We start from the raw sequence: 13,507 nt of genomic DNA on the forward strand, positions 1-13,507 counted from the left end.
CCTCCATTTTTTTCCAAGTAAATAGGAAAGGAAAAAACATCATTGACGAGGAAATAACGTGAGGTTGATTTATTCAAGAATCTGAAACGTAAAAACCAAAGACAAACGAGCTGATCTGAACAAGCGACCACTGTGCAAATAAAAACATCAACAGTGTGTGTGTGTTTAACTGGGAAAGTAGGCGGACGGCACGGGAGCTTTGCTGCGTGGAGGCGGCAACTCTGACAAGGAAAGACAAGAATGGTCCGATTAACGCGTGACGTCATCGTGCGCTCGGACGGCGATTGTGTGATGTCACCTCTGGGAAGGAGAGCGTCGGCAAGACCGGAGACGGGGATGCTGTCGTCTCGCCTCTTAAAGTATTTGCCGTCCAGACCGCCGGCGCGCTCGCTCACGCTGCTCACGACAAACTCGTGTTTAAGGTCGGCATTCTTCTTGACAATTTGGAAGCCATCTCAACTCACGCGTGTTCGGGCGGCGTGGCCACTTTGCTCGCGTGAGGATAAAAGTGCGCCTGCTCGGGGACAAAGAGAAAGACGACAGATGGCGTGCGCTGAGCCAAAGACGACGACGACGACGACGACGACGCTCTCTTACTCCAAGTCCCGCCGACATGGGCGCATTTTCCGACGGCTCTGGAATCTTCTCCTTGAGCTGCTTCTCGTTGAGCTGCTTGTTCAGCCAGCTGATCACTGACGACGACGGAGACGCAACAAAGAGTCACGCGGCCGCACGCTCCAAACCAGATGGACGCGTCTCACCGTTTTCGTTGTTCTGCAACACTTCTTTGGTCTCAGACAGCTTCCGCACGCTCGACTCCAGTCGCTCCTCCAGATTTGCAATCTGGCAAAAAGCCACACAGAGACACTCGCGGATAAAGACACCGAGCAAACCCACGTGCGCACGTGCGCGTCACCTGCCGGTCCTTGTCGCAGAGCTGCCGGCGAGCATCGCGCACTTCCTTGTGGGCTCGGTCCAGCTTGGCGGCGGCGTCGCGGACGACCTTCTCCTGCGCCACCAGCGCCACGTTCTTGTCTTTGTTTTTGTCCTGCTGAACTTGCAGCTCGCACTGAAACTTCCAGATGATGTCGTTGCCCTGGCAACGGCGCCACAGGTCACGTCGGCATGCGCCTCACCCACAAAACTCAAAGCTTCTTTGCATGCTCAACACGTCAAATACGCCATCTATTCTCTCTCGGGAGACAAGGAATCGATTCACGCGGTCGGACCGTTGGCCCACCCGAGCCGCGGCGGCTTGCAAGTCACGACCGCCACAATGGCAGACGTGAGCGTTTTGGCTTCGTTTCCGCGTTTGCACGACGGCGACCACACGCGGCACATTTCTTGCCGACAAGGAACATGACGAACCTTCTTCACGTCTGCGGACAAAATCTCCACCTGGGCTTCCAGTTTTCGCAGCTGAGCCTTTTTGCCGTCGGCGTTCTCCTTGAGGCAGTCCTGCAGAACAAACAGAAGCGACGCGGCGTGATCCGAGCGCCCGCCTAACGTTGGCGCGGGCCCAACCAACCTGCTGCTGCTGCGCGGCCTTCAGCATCTCCTGAGCTCGAGCGAGTTCCGGCTCCAGCGCCGCCACGCGCGTCTGCAGCTGCTCGGCCAGCCGCTCCTTGGCGTGCAGCGCCGCGTCCGCCGTGGCCTCCTCGCGACGCAGCCAGCCGACCTGCTGCGTCAAGCGCTGGCACTCCTGCGCGGACACGCGCAAGTTGAGCGGCAAGTACCGAAGCGTTCCAAAGTGCACACACAAAGTTCACCTGAAAACTTTCCAAGGTCATTTCGGTTCATTGTGAAATTTCACCCTGAAGCTTTTGGGAATAACATTTTCTTTTGTCTCTCCATTTGGCAAAGACGGTCTCCCCAGCAATAAATTGGGGTTGTCTGATTTCCTCCCGTGGCGGACGTACCTCCTCTGAGCCCGCCAGCTTGAACTTGAGCTCCCTGAGGGCGGCCTCGTTCTTGTACTTGAGGTCGCTGAGCTCGCCGCAGGACGTCTCCAGTTGCTCCTGACGGGTCTGCAGCTGCTGACGGAGTTGTTCCGCCTGCTGCCGCAGGTCCTCCTGCAACTACGACACGCCGCGCCGTCACTCAGACGTCGATGCGGGCGGGTCACCGGCGGTGGGGGCGGGGCTTCACCTCAGACGCCTTCTCCCGCTCGGACCGCAACTCGTCGGCGTGACGGCCGGAAAGCGAGCTGCTCTCCAGAGTCCATTCCGAACGCAGACGCTCCATCTCGTTGCTCTTCTCCGACAGCGTCTGGCAAATGTCATTTTTCAACTTTTAGTCAAGGATGGGCCGACGTCAAACAAAGATAATCGGGAAATCGTCACGGAGGACGGCGGAAATCTGGACTGCGGAGATGCCGAACTTGGAAGGATTTGGACAATTTCAAGTTCACGTCACAAAATGGAAGCTAACTCGTTTGACAAACGCTGACTTGCGGCGGAGCTGGACTTTGTCCCATTTTCTGCTTCGAACAAACCAACCCGTTCGGCCAAATGGAGCCGCCTGGTCAGATCGTCTTCAGTCGTTTGCAGTTTGACCGCGAGCGCTTCTTTCTCGGCCTGAAACGCCACAAGATGAAAACAACATGACGCTTGGGAGAAGAGCCACAAAACAATCAAATAGAAACATTTCAGCATGAGCGTGCCTCTGTGTCCCATTTCAAAAAGGAAACGTGTCCCACGGGCGCAAAACGTTGCGTTGTTCTCGTGCGTCACCTTGAGAGAGGCCAGACAGGCGGCCAGGTAGTCCTTGACGTGTTTGTCCGAGCCCTGCGTCAGCCGCAGAGAAAGTTGGTTGATGTGCTTGAAGGAGCTGGTCTCCATCACGCTCAAGTGGGCGGGGCCATCCAGGGATGGCGAGTCACATGACAGCAGCAGCTGGAACCTGCAGAGCAGAAGAAAGAAACTAAACAGAAAGCGGCCACCGAGCAAACACGTGGCATCCCGCAAATCCAGACGACGCGTTTGCCCTGAACGTCAAACTTATTCCGTCAACGTGGACATCGGTGGGGTGCAAATGAGAGAAGAAAAAGAAACATTCAATCAGAAAAAACTCTTTTGTTTTTCCTTCATACGCCTACAAAAAGATCAACTGCAGATTTAGCAGTTTCCGAAAAAGAAAAGATCAAAGCGTCATGTGATGTCGAACTCGGTCAAGGCACTTTGTGTTTATGAAGCATAATCAATCAGCGTGGGACTGAGGCACTTTACGCAAAACTATACGACTTTTACTGCTTGAATGCAACAAAAGACCAAAAAACGGAGGAAGGCTTATTGTTGGACTCGTTTTCCATGTGTGGTGTTAAAATGAAAAAATGTGTCGTGTGGTGTATGAGAAAATGGAAGTGGTCCATGTTGACGTTGGGAGGAGGAGGAGCACCTGGGATGGCTGCAATTCTGCTCTGACCGACATTGACGTAGAAGCTGCATCAGCATCTCAGGGAACGACGTGAATTCAATGAGTAGCGCTTGCTGGACTTTTAAACTACACGTGAAAAAAACAAACAGTTTTTCAGCTCATTTTGACACCGGGAATGAATTGCACTTCTTTGGCAAACCTTTGGAAGTCTTCCTCGGATATTGTGAGGCTGAAGAGAAAATGTGGATCTGCATCGTTGGTTAATCTCACCAGAAGATCCTGTTGAGCAAAGAACAGAGAAAAACGATTTCAAATCGCTTCACTTGCAGAAAGAGAATAATTCATTTGAAAATCAATTAGTGGCCGATCCATCAATCCATTAATTGTCGCACCTCGACAATGTTTCAATGCCTTTTGTTTTGTGGGTTACTTTTTAAAACTAGAAAGTTGAAAGAGTGAAGACAAGCAACCAAAGAACTTTTTTTTTTTTAAATAAAATTCCAAATAAATGCCATACTCACTGGTTTGTGAACGCCACTTGGGCTCGACTGAGCCTCAATAGTGACACGGATGTGTGCTTTTCTGAAACGTGAAAACATACCTCATCACACAGACGAATCCATTGTTTCAGATTTTCGAACAGGAACTTTATTTCTTCAGGTAAGATTTTTTTGCAATAACCCCCTCGCAGCAGACAGCATCGTAAAACAAGGCAAAACTAAAGCAAACACAATTAGATTTACCAAAATTAATTAGATCAATAAAATGCAAGATTCCAATGAATGGACTTAAAACGATTAGGGTGACAGTGATTTCATTATTTGTGGTGACAGTTTACAAATACTTTAACGAATTGGGTTATCTGGTCTTGTGCTGACATTTGATTTTCTGAATGCGCAGAGAGAGAGAAAGAAATCCGTGTGAGCAGATGACGGAGGGCGTCGGCGTCGGCCGTTAGTAAGAATAAAAAAAAGTGCTGACTTAATGGAGGTCTGACGTGCGTCTTTCGAAGACGCTACAATACGTTCATTTCACTAATCAGACACTTAGTTAGTTATTGATTATTCTGCCTTTAAATCAATATAAACATACGACACGATTCAATTGGAATTTGGTTTTCAACTCAAGCATTCCTTTCCCAAACAAACAAAACGCATGAAACTCAACTCGATTCGTTCATCGTCAAAACGCGTATGCAACAAACTTGACCAAGTGTCAGTGTCAAAAAACCAAAGCCAAAAGTGTGCCTTTGACGTCTACCTTTGATCGCAGTGAGGCGATTTAATGACGACTTTGACAACTTCACTGAAAATGCTCTCCATGTTGGACCGCCGAACGGATCGTATTTCTTCTTCGTTGGTGAGCTTCTTCTTCTTCATCCTGGGCGGAATGTCGGCAAACTGCGCATTAGCGCCCTCTATTGAGAAAACGGCTGCTAGAGCCAGAAACCGAAGTTCATATCTTTGTTGTTGCTTTTTTTTTTAGGAATGGACGTGTCAAAATTTAAAAATATATATTTTTGGGGGTTCTCCTCTAATTTTGACATCTTGTGGGGGCGTTCCGACGTGAAACACACTGGGGTCTGTTTTTGAAGCGCCATTTTTTTTCAATCCAAATTTCAACTCACCTTGGTAAAGCTTTTCAACTTGGTAACAATTCCCCATTTTCAAAAAATTCTATATTTTCACCATTAAAACCCCGATAAAATAATCAAAATTCATGATCAGTTTTTTGTTTTTCTCTTCTAATTTTTACAGATTTTGACTGATTCAAACCATTCTGACTTTAAACAGTTCATCTTAAGCCCACAGCTAATTTCTTTTCAATATACCAAGAATCCAATCTTCAACTTTCCACATTTTTTACTTGTTTACTCTCTCCAGGCCATGCAAAGTCATTCCACATCATTTCAAATAATTCTACAAATTTTTATTCTGCTTCTCAGCCTATACGAAATTTCTCTAGAAATTGCAATCTCTCTTCTTCCTTTCCTGCTCAGCTGAGAAGGAGCAGTCGCCATGGTGACCGATTGAAAGCAGGCCTTGCACTAATGAGCCACCAGGTGCCGGGCGTTTGTCCTCCTCTGTGATTGGTCGTCACAGCGCCTCAGCCCGCTTCAAGTGCGCGCGCGCGCCCTCGTGTTGTCTGCTTGCTGGCGTTCATGATGGTGGCTCGCCTATTTGCTGTTCTGCTGTGCTGCGCAGTGGCGCTTGGTGGCCTCCAGGGGGCGCCCTCTTTGCCGGCCATTGAGTGCGGCGAGGATGACGTGTGGACGGCGGCCGGCGCGGCCGTCCGGCACATCAACCGCAAGCACAGGCACGGCTTTAAGTTCCGGCTGCAGGAGGTCCAGAGCGGCAAATATCGGCAGGTGAGCGCTCGGCAGGCCGAGACAGGAGCAAACGTCGCTTTGATTGACACCAGCTCGCCTGGCGCGCGCCCGCGCAGGTATCGGGAGGTTGCCACATTGACGTGAACGTGAAGCTGCTGCAGACCAAATGTCACTTCAGCAACCCCAAACCGGCGGCCCAATGCGAGCTGTGGCGGCGCGAGGAACGGGTCCGTTTTCTTTTCGTCCCGCGAGTCGACTGGCGCATCCGTCTGTGACTTGCTTGCTGTTGTTTGTCGCTCAGGGCGCCATGGCAACTTGCAGTGTTGAGTTTTGGGTCATGTGGGGCGTGGCTAAAATCACCAGACACCAATGCACCACCAGACCAGGTCATGACCGCTTTTGCATTTGTCTTTTCACGTTTGGTCCTCTCTTTGGGCGACGACGCACTTATCAGAAGGTGCCACCTGTTTGCAGAACTCACCAACGAGGAGCTGCTGCTGATTTGCCCTTCGTGCCCCAAGTTGTTACCTCTGGACGACCCGACGGGCGTGAGCGCCGTGCAGGAGGCGGTGCTCAAGTTTAACCGGGAGAGCAAACACCGAAATTATTTCACCCTGATGGAAGTGGCTCAGCTCACGAGCACGGTGATGATGCGTTTGTTTGTTTTTTTTGGTTTTGCACGCCTGCTGTCCTTTTCATAAAACGCTTCGTGGTCCTCCTGCGGCAGACCGTCGTCACCATCGGCGGCATTATCCGCCTCAAGTTCGCCCTGGTGGAGACCACGTGTCCCCGAGAGGCCACTCATACTTTTGCGGCCTGCACGCCTCGCTGCCCCAACCGAGTTGTGAGTCGGCTAAGCTAACGGATCTCGATGATTCTCTGAGCAGGTTGTTTTCTGTTGTTTTTTTTCAGCAATTCCTGTTTTTAACTTTGTGCACACTTTAATATTTTTTTTCTTCCCTTCTGGTGTGGCAGCAATAAGTTTTCATCGGTTCCGATTCGGTTTTTATCATTTTGAATTTTCAACATGCTTTGAATTGTTTTTCGGCACGTCTGATGGATTTCTTTTGACTTGATTCGTCATTTTTTTTGTTTGCTTAAAGCTCTCAAGCGGGTTATCTGACCACTGCTTATTTTTCTTAAGAGTCGCATCTTCTGCCAAACGTCTTATTACACCTCGCATCGACAAGTGGGAGAACTTGACTGTGAAGCGTACGCCCCCAAAGTAAGTCCGCAGCAAAAGCAGCACATCAACTTGTTCGCGCAGAGCGCCTCGTTGTTCCTCTTGAATCCTTGCAGAATTCCGAGTCGCTCCCGGCTGGTGAGCCGGAGCCCGTTTGCGGGCCGTCGTTCCACCAAAGTCCGGAAGCTTGCGTTTGCAAGGCGCAGCTGAAAAATCCTGAGCCGTCCGTCCACCACATTTGTCCCTTCCCACTCAAATGACGTCTGCATGATTAAATCATTTGAAAAATATTTGGTGCTGCTCATTTGTGATCGTGCAATGAAACGGATTTTTTTCTCTTTTCAATTGGACCTGCCATTTGGGCTTAAACTTTCTGGACTTTTTAACTGGTAATTTTTTTTGTCCTCTTGCTTTCTCTCATGAACCTTTTATTTTTTTTCTTATGTTTGGATGGACATGAATTGACTTTTTGAAAAATATGCTTTTCAAGACAACCCCGACATACTCTGACCTCTGTCTTTTTTGTCATTTTTTTTCTACCCGATGTACTTCATTTTTCATATTAAATGTTTGAGGTTTTTTTTTTTCCTAAGACTTTTGGTGTTTTGATTTATTTTTTTTATCTGATGGCTGTCACTTATTTGCAGATGAATAATGACTGTTTTCCCATATTAATATTTTTGTAAAAATGGGGCTTGGGGTTTCAATAATTCTTTGGACAAGTTTATGAAATTATCAAATCATTTTGTCATTCACACACACAACCTACAATGACAATAAAGGGATTTCTGACTCTGAAAATATTTGTTTTTCAAAAGGGCATTTTTTTTTATCTATATATTTATAGAGATTTTTGTAATCAATTTTGCAGGGTTAGGAATTTTTCTTTTTTGAAGGCACACTTTCTGATTTTCACCATTTTCAGTTGGGCTCGGTTGTACTAAAATTCAACTTTTTTCCTCCAAAAACAAACAAAAACGTTTGAATTGGAAAACAGTTTTTTCTAAATCCGAGTCCAGTTTCTTTTCTTTCCGAAAGCTGAGCAGCGAATGAGCGGTCGCCATGGCAACCGATTGCCAGCAGGCCCAGCACTAACGAGTCCGCAGGTGTCAGGCGTTTGTCCTCCTCCGTGATTGGTCGTCACCGCTCCTCAGCGCGCGTGCGACGCGTTTGTCACCGCGCAGTTCTTTGACGCTCGTCACGCACCTTTTTGACCTTCGGCCCCCCCCCGACCCTCCTGCAGCTGCCGCCTTTTTCGGAAGTGACGTGCGGCAAGAGAAGTGCGGCGGCGGCGGCGGCGGCCAGCGTGGCCGTCCAACACGTCAACGATCACCACAAGGATGCCTTCAAGTTCCGCTTGCGCAAAGTCCTGGACAGACACGTTCAACAGGTTGGTCTTCCTCGGCGGGACGTTTTCTTGTTGACGACAAAGCGTGTGACTTGCGAGCGTCTCCCCGCGGTTGCGATGTGCATTTGTTGCTCAAGTTGGCGCAGACGCAATTTCACTTATTTTTTTTTTTCCCTTCAAGCTTTGCTTCATGACTGACTCATTTTATTGCCAAACTTTTGGATTCCTGGAATTGGACAAAAGCTTCTTATAGAACGTGCTCGCCAAAGGCAACATTTGGAAGCGGGCCAACATGATTTTGTCTTGAACTTTCAAACTTATTCTTTCGGTCTGCCAAACAGGAATTGCTTGTGGAACTTTTCGGTCCTCTCCGCAGGTCAACTTAAATTTGACTTGTGAGTTTGTTTTCAGAACATGGCAGTGAGGAAATGTCGTTGAATTGTCCCGACTTGGGGGCGCATCTGGCGGTGAACCGGTTCAACCGTGAGGGCAAACAAACATCAGAAATACTTCACGCTGCTGGAAATTTCTCAAGTGACGTCCAGGATGACTCCTGCTTGCCGGCTCCCACCGAACTGTCCCTTTTTTTTGTTTTTTTCTCAAATTTCCGCTTTTCATGCGTCAGTACATCCCAATCACCGGCGAGCTGTCCTGGCTTCTGGTGGAGACGACCTGCCCCAGAGAGGGCGAGCGTCATCCTTTGGAGCCGTGCGACGATCAAGCGGTGAGTTGGCGTGCGAACTGACAGTCAAATGTTTTTTTTTTTTTTAAATTCACATTCTTGCCTGTCCTGTTCTCATGCTGCTTGTTGACCAATTGTCGACTTGTTTTCTTTCAGACTCGCGTCTTTTGTGAAGCTTCTTTTTTTTACTTTAAAGACCACCTTCGAGATCTTTCGTGTGAAACGTATCCTCCAAAGGTGAGGCGACAACAAAAGCGCAAGACCTGCGAGTTCACTCAAAGCTTCAACTTTTCATTTTGTGTTCCACAGAATTTGATCTCTCACTTGGTTGTTGCGCCCAAATCCACGTGCGGCTCGTTCCATCAAAGTCTGGAAGCGTTTGCTTGCAAGGCTCAACTGGGCGTCGGCACGTCCGCCGTCCACCGCATTTGGCTGTGTTAGCACCTGTCAACTTGTGATCAAAAATAAAAAACTAAATTCACATATGGTCTGTTTATTATTTTTTTAAATGAACTTTAGCTTTGTGGCTGACCTTTTGTCTGATATGACGGCATGAGTTCTTTTTTTTTTTGTCTCAAAATTTGTCATGCTGAGAGCTTCGCACATTCAATACGCTGAAATGGCTTTGATATTGAAAGTGTAGCTTACAAGCACCACTCTGGTTCTGAGTCGGAGTTGTCAGAAATCTCTCTGGAATGGTGCAAAGATTTTCTTTCTTTTTGAAGTTGAATGTCACTCAAAGTGAGTTTTGAAGCTGTAACGGAATTCAAATAGCATTTGCGAAGGCTCCCGTCAGTCATTTGCGGCCTTTGCTTGTTCACTTGAATACATTTGGTGGCACCAAACTTTTTCAACTCTCGATAGCTTCAGCAGATGAGCTTGCAATGAAATGATTTTCCTCTGGACTTTTTTTTTTTTTGTATTAGAAAAATGTGGATTTATTCTCATGATTTCGTTTGATATCCAAATTTAATTTCACAAGCTCAGATCAACTTGCATTGCAACTGTAAATCAATTCAAGAAATTCCTTCTGGCACAGACAATTTGTTGCATTTTTTTTTTTATTTCCTTGATAACATTTTTTCTTGAAAACAAACTTATGTAATCCTAAAAAAAAATCAAATGAAATGTTTTACTTGGGGGGGGGGGGTGTTATCACATTTCATGACATTTTTTCTTGCTTTTTATCATTGAGCTTCCTGGCAGACGTGTTTGGAGCATAGCGCCACCTACTGTAGGGGAGCTTGGAAAAGGACTCCGCAGGCTGCAGCTGAAAGACTTCAGAGATATAAAAAGAGAAAAACATGACAAAAAAAAAACCGATCTGTTCGTTTAAACTTCTCACCATAAATGAGATTTTTCCTTTCCTGCTAGGCTGAGGCGAATGAGCGGTCGCCATGGCAACTGATTGACAACAGGCCCGGCACTAATGAGCCCGCAGGTGTCAGGCGTTTGTCCTCCTCCGTGATTGGTCGTCACCGCTCCTCAGCGCGCTTCAAGTGCGCGTGCGAGCGCGTTTGTCACCGCGCAGTTCTTTGACGCTTGTCACGATGACGACGCACCTTTTTGCCCTTCTGCTGTGGTGCACTTTGGCTCTTCCTGGCTTGGCGGCGACGAAACCGTTGCCGTCGGTCACGTGCCATGAGGACAGCGTGAAGGCGGCGGCCCACATGGCCGTCCAGCACATCAATGGAAGGCACAAGCACGGCTTCAAATTCCGGCTGCAGGCGGTCCAGAGCAGCAAATACCAACAGGTGAGCGCTCGGCACTTCCTTCGCACGACAAGCGTTGGTTTGCGTCATGTCTCCTTGCAGTTTTCCGGAGGTTGCCACATTGACGTCAACGTGAAGCTGCTGCAGACCAAATGTCACTTCACCGACCCCAAACCGGTGGACCAATGCCAGCTGTGGCAACACGACGAGCACGTAAATATTCTTTCAACCCTCGACGTGAGCGGATGCTTCTGTTGGTGACCTTTTTGTGTTTAGGGAGCAATGGCCACTTGCAGTGTTGAATTTTGGGTCATGTGGAGCATCGCCAAAATCACCAAATACGACTGCATCACCAGACCAGGTCATGTCAAATGCAACTTTTCTTTTCCTATTAAATGTTTGTGAACAAATTCAGTTTGAAATTGATCTCTCCCAGCCCCCAAACGTTTGGCTAGCTTTGTTTAAAGGAAAGTGTGCAATAATGTTCTTTAGTGTGATTGTGCCTTTTTTTTAGTCCCCCACCAATTTCATTTAAAATCAGAAATTTAAGTTAAATGACTGTTTTGCAATCCAATTTGCTTTCTATAGCGCCTTTCACAACAGCCGTGGCTGAAACAAAGCGCTTTCCATATGCTGTCATATTAATGTGCATGACTGAGAGGAAACGAGAACGGACTAAAACAATGGCCGGATTTACTTGCAAATGGCAACCTTGGTGTAGTTAAAATTGCATCAAACTCTTCAAAAGGGGGGCACAATTTGATGCTGTCGATAGTCTGGATGGACAGATTAAGTGTGGTTCTCATTTTTGGCCTGGCTCATAATGCCCCCCCCCCCACACGGGTTAAAAAGCATTTTCACTGAAATACACGTTCCATCTGACATGAATGTGTTGGCTACTGACCTTGCGTTCTCATCAGAACGTGTGTCACCTGTGTGCAGAACTTCCCAACGAGGAGCTGATGACGACTTGTCCCAAGTGCCCCCGGTTGTTGCCTCTCGACGAGCCGACCGCCGTCAAGGCCGTGCATGAAGCGGTGGTCAACTTCAACCGGGACAGCAAACATCACAATTACTTCATCCTGATGGAAGTGGCTCATGTCACTATGGGGGTGATTTTATTTTTTTCTTTCTTCCCCCTAATGCCTCCTTAGTTGGCTTTTTCTACTTGCCAATGTAATTTTGAACCTCTTTCTTTTGTGGCAGGACCTGGCAACCATCGGCAAAATCACCTGGCTCAAATTTGCCCTGGTGGAGACCACGTGTCCCAAAGGAGCCCCGACTAATTTGTTGGCCTGCGCGCCTCGCTGCCCGGAGAGAGCTGTGAGTTAACGTTCACGCTAATGGCTGGTCAAGGGTCAACACGCCACTTTAATGTTATCTGACTTTCTTTAAAGCGGCATGCCTTTTGCCAAACGTCCTATTACAACTTACACAGACAAGTGGGGGAACTTGACTGTGAAATATACCCGCCAAAAGTAAGTCCGCACAAAGCACAACTTAATTGGGCACCACAGAGCCTCATAGTTTTTTTTCTCTCCTCTTTGTTCTGCACAGAATCCAGCCCCATACCCAACTAACGAGCCGGAGTCCGTTTGCAAGCCGTTGTTCCATCAAAGTCCTGAAGCTTGCATTTGCAAGGACAAGCTGAAAAGCCACGAGCCGTCCATCCACCAAATTTGTCCCTTCCCGCTTAAGTGATTTCAATCCATTTGTAAAAGATTAAAAAGTCCTTTTAACGGCACTTGATGTTGTTGCCTACCTTGATGAGGTTTATCAGCTCCAAACTGACTGCAGAGAGCGCGGTAGACAAATGCAATGAAGCGTCAACTCTCTTAAGTCTTAACAAACGGAACAAGTTTATCGTCTCTCGCTCACACTTCTCTTCCGGGTTTGTCTCCCGCCACTCCAGCACACGTCACACGCAACATGGCGGTCTCAGGCTGCGTCTGTCATAACTTGATCCCTGAGAAACTTTTGTCTATCCTGAAATGGATAAATTGTTTAATCCACAGTCATTGCCGCCCATGTTCATATTAGTCGAGGTGAAAAACGCGGTGAATATTTCGCTGTGCGACAACAATTTAAGTCAAGTAGCAGTGCGTTCGCCGACTAGCATAAACGCGTTTATGCTGCATTTGACGAAGGTGGGAAATTCAGCTGATTAGTCTCTTCCGACCTCAGTCTGACGTATCTAGAAAAAAAAGGCTGATTCCAATAAACTGTTCTGGTTTGTGACAATTTGTTCTGACAACCAGCAAACATTTTCAATTAAATTTTCACCGCATACATTTCACAAAATAACAATGCAGGAAGGTGATTATTTCTACATGCAATCTGTACAAATCACGTGTTCCGTGACAGTTGCTTTGTTTTGCCATTCACACACTGTGAAGTCAGGGTCTGTGTTTTTCCTCCCTAACGTCTCTGAACTCCTCTCGGTTCAACGACGTGCTACGGTGCACTTGTTCCGGTCGTAGTCAGATTTCCCACCTTCTGTGAATGCAGCAAAATCAAGCCACTTGCGATGGACCAGCGGACATCTTGCGTTGCCTAATTTGAGGACATTTCGGTTGCTATGGTGAAAACACCAGCGTGTGACGTACGGTTGACAAGCGCTACGTCCTCATTTCAGCACAAAATATGATTACAAATTTCCTCTGACGAGGTATACCGCAAAGATTTGTCAGCGTGTTACCAGAAGCATCAATGAAATAAAAAGCAAACAGCATGAGGACAAAATTCATTGCGAAAAGTAAACCTAATCACCTAAGTCACGATATGGAGAAAATCTCTGAATGGTTGCTGCAAACCGTTAAGTTTGTTCTCGGAGAGAGGCTCTTCCAACTCTGTATTGGGTGAAACATGTTTTCAGCCA

The 13,507-nt window shown here is 47.5% G+C and overlaps 4 protein-coding genes across 4 annotated transcripts; 3 read left to right on the forward strand and 1 right to left on the reverse strand.

Moving 5' to 3' along the window:
• Positions 1-47: 47 nt before the first annotated feature.
• LOC148325094 (spindle assembly abnormal protein 6 homolog) lies at positions 48-4,810 on the reverse strand. The gene is given in 16 exon segments (XM_088313097.1): positions 48-221; positions 299-396; positions 465-583; positions 586-692; positions 762-843; positions 917-1,096; positions 1,369-1,458; positions 1,529-1,702; positions 1,920-2,078; positions 2,149-2,268; positions 2,499-2,576; positions 2,733-2,901; positions 3,397-3,501; positions 3,575-3,654; positions 3,897-3,957; positions 4,636-4,810. Coding segments are annotated over 16 exon segments (1,797 nt in total). The 5' UTR covers positions 4,755-4,810; the 3' UTR covers positions 48-165.
• A 693-nt stretch (positions 4,811-5,503) lies between these two features.
• LOC148325095 (alpha-2-HS-glycoprotein-like) lies at positions 5,504-7,479 on the forward strand. The gene is made up of 7 exons (XM_088313103.1): positions 5,504-5,743; positions 5,821-5,931; positions 6,006-6,090; positions 6,179-6,348; positions 6,432-6,548; positions 6,849-6,929; positions 7,004-7,479. The coding sequence occupies exons 1-7, from the start codon at positions 5,537-5,539 to the stop codon at positions 7,145-7,147; spliced, it is 915 nt and encodes a 304-aa protein (XP_088169229.1). The 5' UTR covers positions 5,504-5,536; the 3' UTR covers positions 7,148-7,479.
• Positions 7,480-7,980: 501 nt separating this feature from the next.
• Positions 7,981-9,398, forward strand: LOC148325096 (uncharacterized). Its single transcript, XM_088313629.1, has 4 exons — positions 7,981-8,277; positions 8,647-8,959; positions 9,074-9,154; positions 9,227-9,398. The coding sequence occupies exons 2-4, from the start codon at positions 8,852-8,854 to the stop codon at positions 9,356-9,358; spliced, it is 321 nt and encodes a 106-aa protein (XP_088169755.1). The 5' UTR covers positions 7,981-8,277; positions 8,647-8,851; the 3' UTR covers positions 9,359-9,398.
• A 1,008-nt stretch (positions 9,399-10,406) lies between these two features.
• LOC148325097 (antihemorrhagic factor cHLP-B-like) lies at positions 10,407-12,373 on the forward strand. The gene is made up of 7 exons (XM_088313102.1): positions 10,407-10,671; positions 10,732-10,842; positions 10,906-10,990; positions 11,572-11,741; positions 11,836-11,952; positions 12,027-12,107; positions 12,187-12,373. The coding sequence occupies exons 1-7, from the start codon at positions 10,468-10,470 to the stop codon at positions 12,328-12,330; spliced, it is 912 nt and encodes a 303-aa protein (XP_088169228.1). The 5' UTR covers positions 10,407-10,467; the 3' UTR covers positions 12,331-12,373.
• Positions 12,374-13,507: the final 1,134 nt, after the last annotated feature.

This window comes from Idiotropiscis lumnitzeri, chromosome 13 (genome assembly GCF_059441095.1).
Source record: "Idiotropiscis lumnitzeri isolate Australia: NSW breed Sydney's pygmy pipehorse chromosome 13, RoL_Ilum_1.0, whole genome shotgun sequence".
NCBI lineage: Eukaryota > Metazoa > Chordata > Actinopteri > Syngnathiformes > Syngnathidae > Idiotropiscis > Idiotropiscis lumnitzeri.

What these genes read in the sequence shown, in the direction of transcription:
- LOC148325095 (XM_088313103.1), top strand. Translation starts at nt 5,537, where the DNA reads ATGATGGTGGCTCGCCTATTTGCTGTTCTGCTGTGCTGCGCAGTGGCG. An exon ending in AGAGCGGCAAATATCGGCAG is followed by an intron (nt 5,744 to 5,820) that starts GTGAGCGCTCGG and finishes GCGCCCGCGCAG; the next exon opens with GTATCGGGAGGTTGCCACAT. An exon ending in GTGAAGCGTACGCCCCCAAA is followed by an intron (nt 6,930 to 7,003) that starts GTAAGTCCGCAG and finishes GAATCCTTGCAG; the next exon opens with AATTCCGAGTCGCTCCCGGC.
- LOC148325096 (XM_088313629.1), top strand. Translation starts at nt 8,852, where the DNA reads ATGCGTCAGTACATCCCAATCACCGGCGAGCTGTCCTGGCTTCTGGTG. An exon ending in AGCCGTGCGACGATCAAGCG is followed by an intron (nt 8,960 to 9,073) that starts GTGAGTTGGCGT and finishes GTTTTCTTTCAG; the next exon opens with ACTCGCGTCTTTTGTGAAGC. An exon ending in GTGAAACGTATCCTCCAAAG is followed by an intron (nt 9,155 to 9,226) that starts GTGAGGCGACAA and finishes TGTGTTCCACAG; the next exon opens with AATTTGATCTCTCACTTGGT.
- LOC148325097 (XM_088313102.1), top strand. Translation starts at nt 10,468, where the DNA reads ATGACGACGCACCTTTTTGCCCTTCTGCTGTGGTGCACTTTGGCTCTT. An exon ending in AGAGCAGCAAATACCAACAG is followed by an intron (nt 10,672 to 10,731) that starts GTGAGCGCTCGG and finishes GTCTCCTTGCAG; the next exon opens with TTTTCCGGAGGTTGCCACAT. An exon ending in CGACTGCATCACCAGACCAG is followed by an intron (nt 10,991 to 11,571) that starts GTCATGTCAAAT and finishes ACCTGTGTGCAG; the next exon opens with AACTTCCCAACGAGGAGCTG.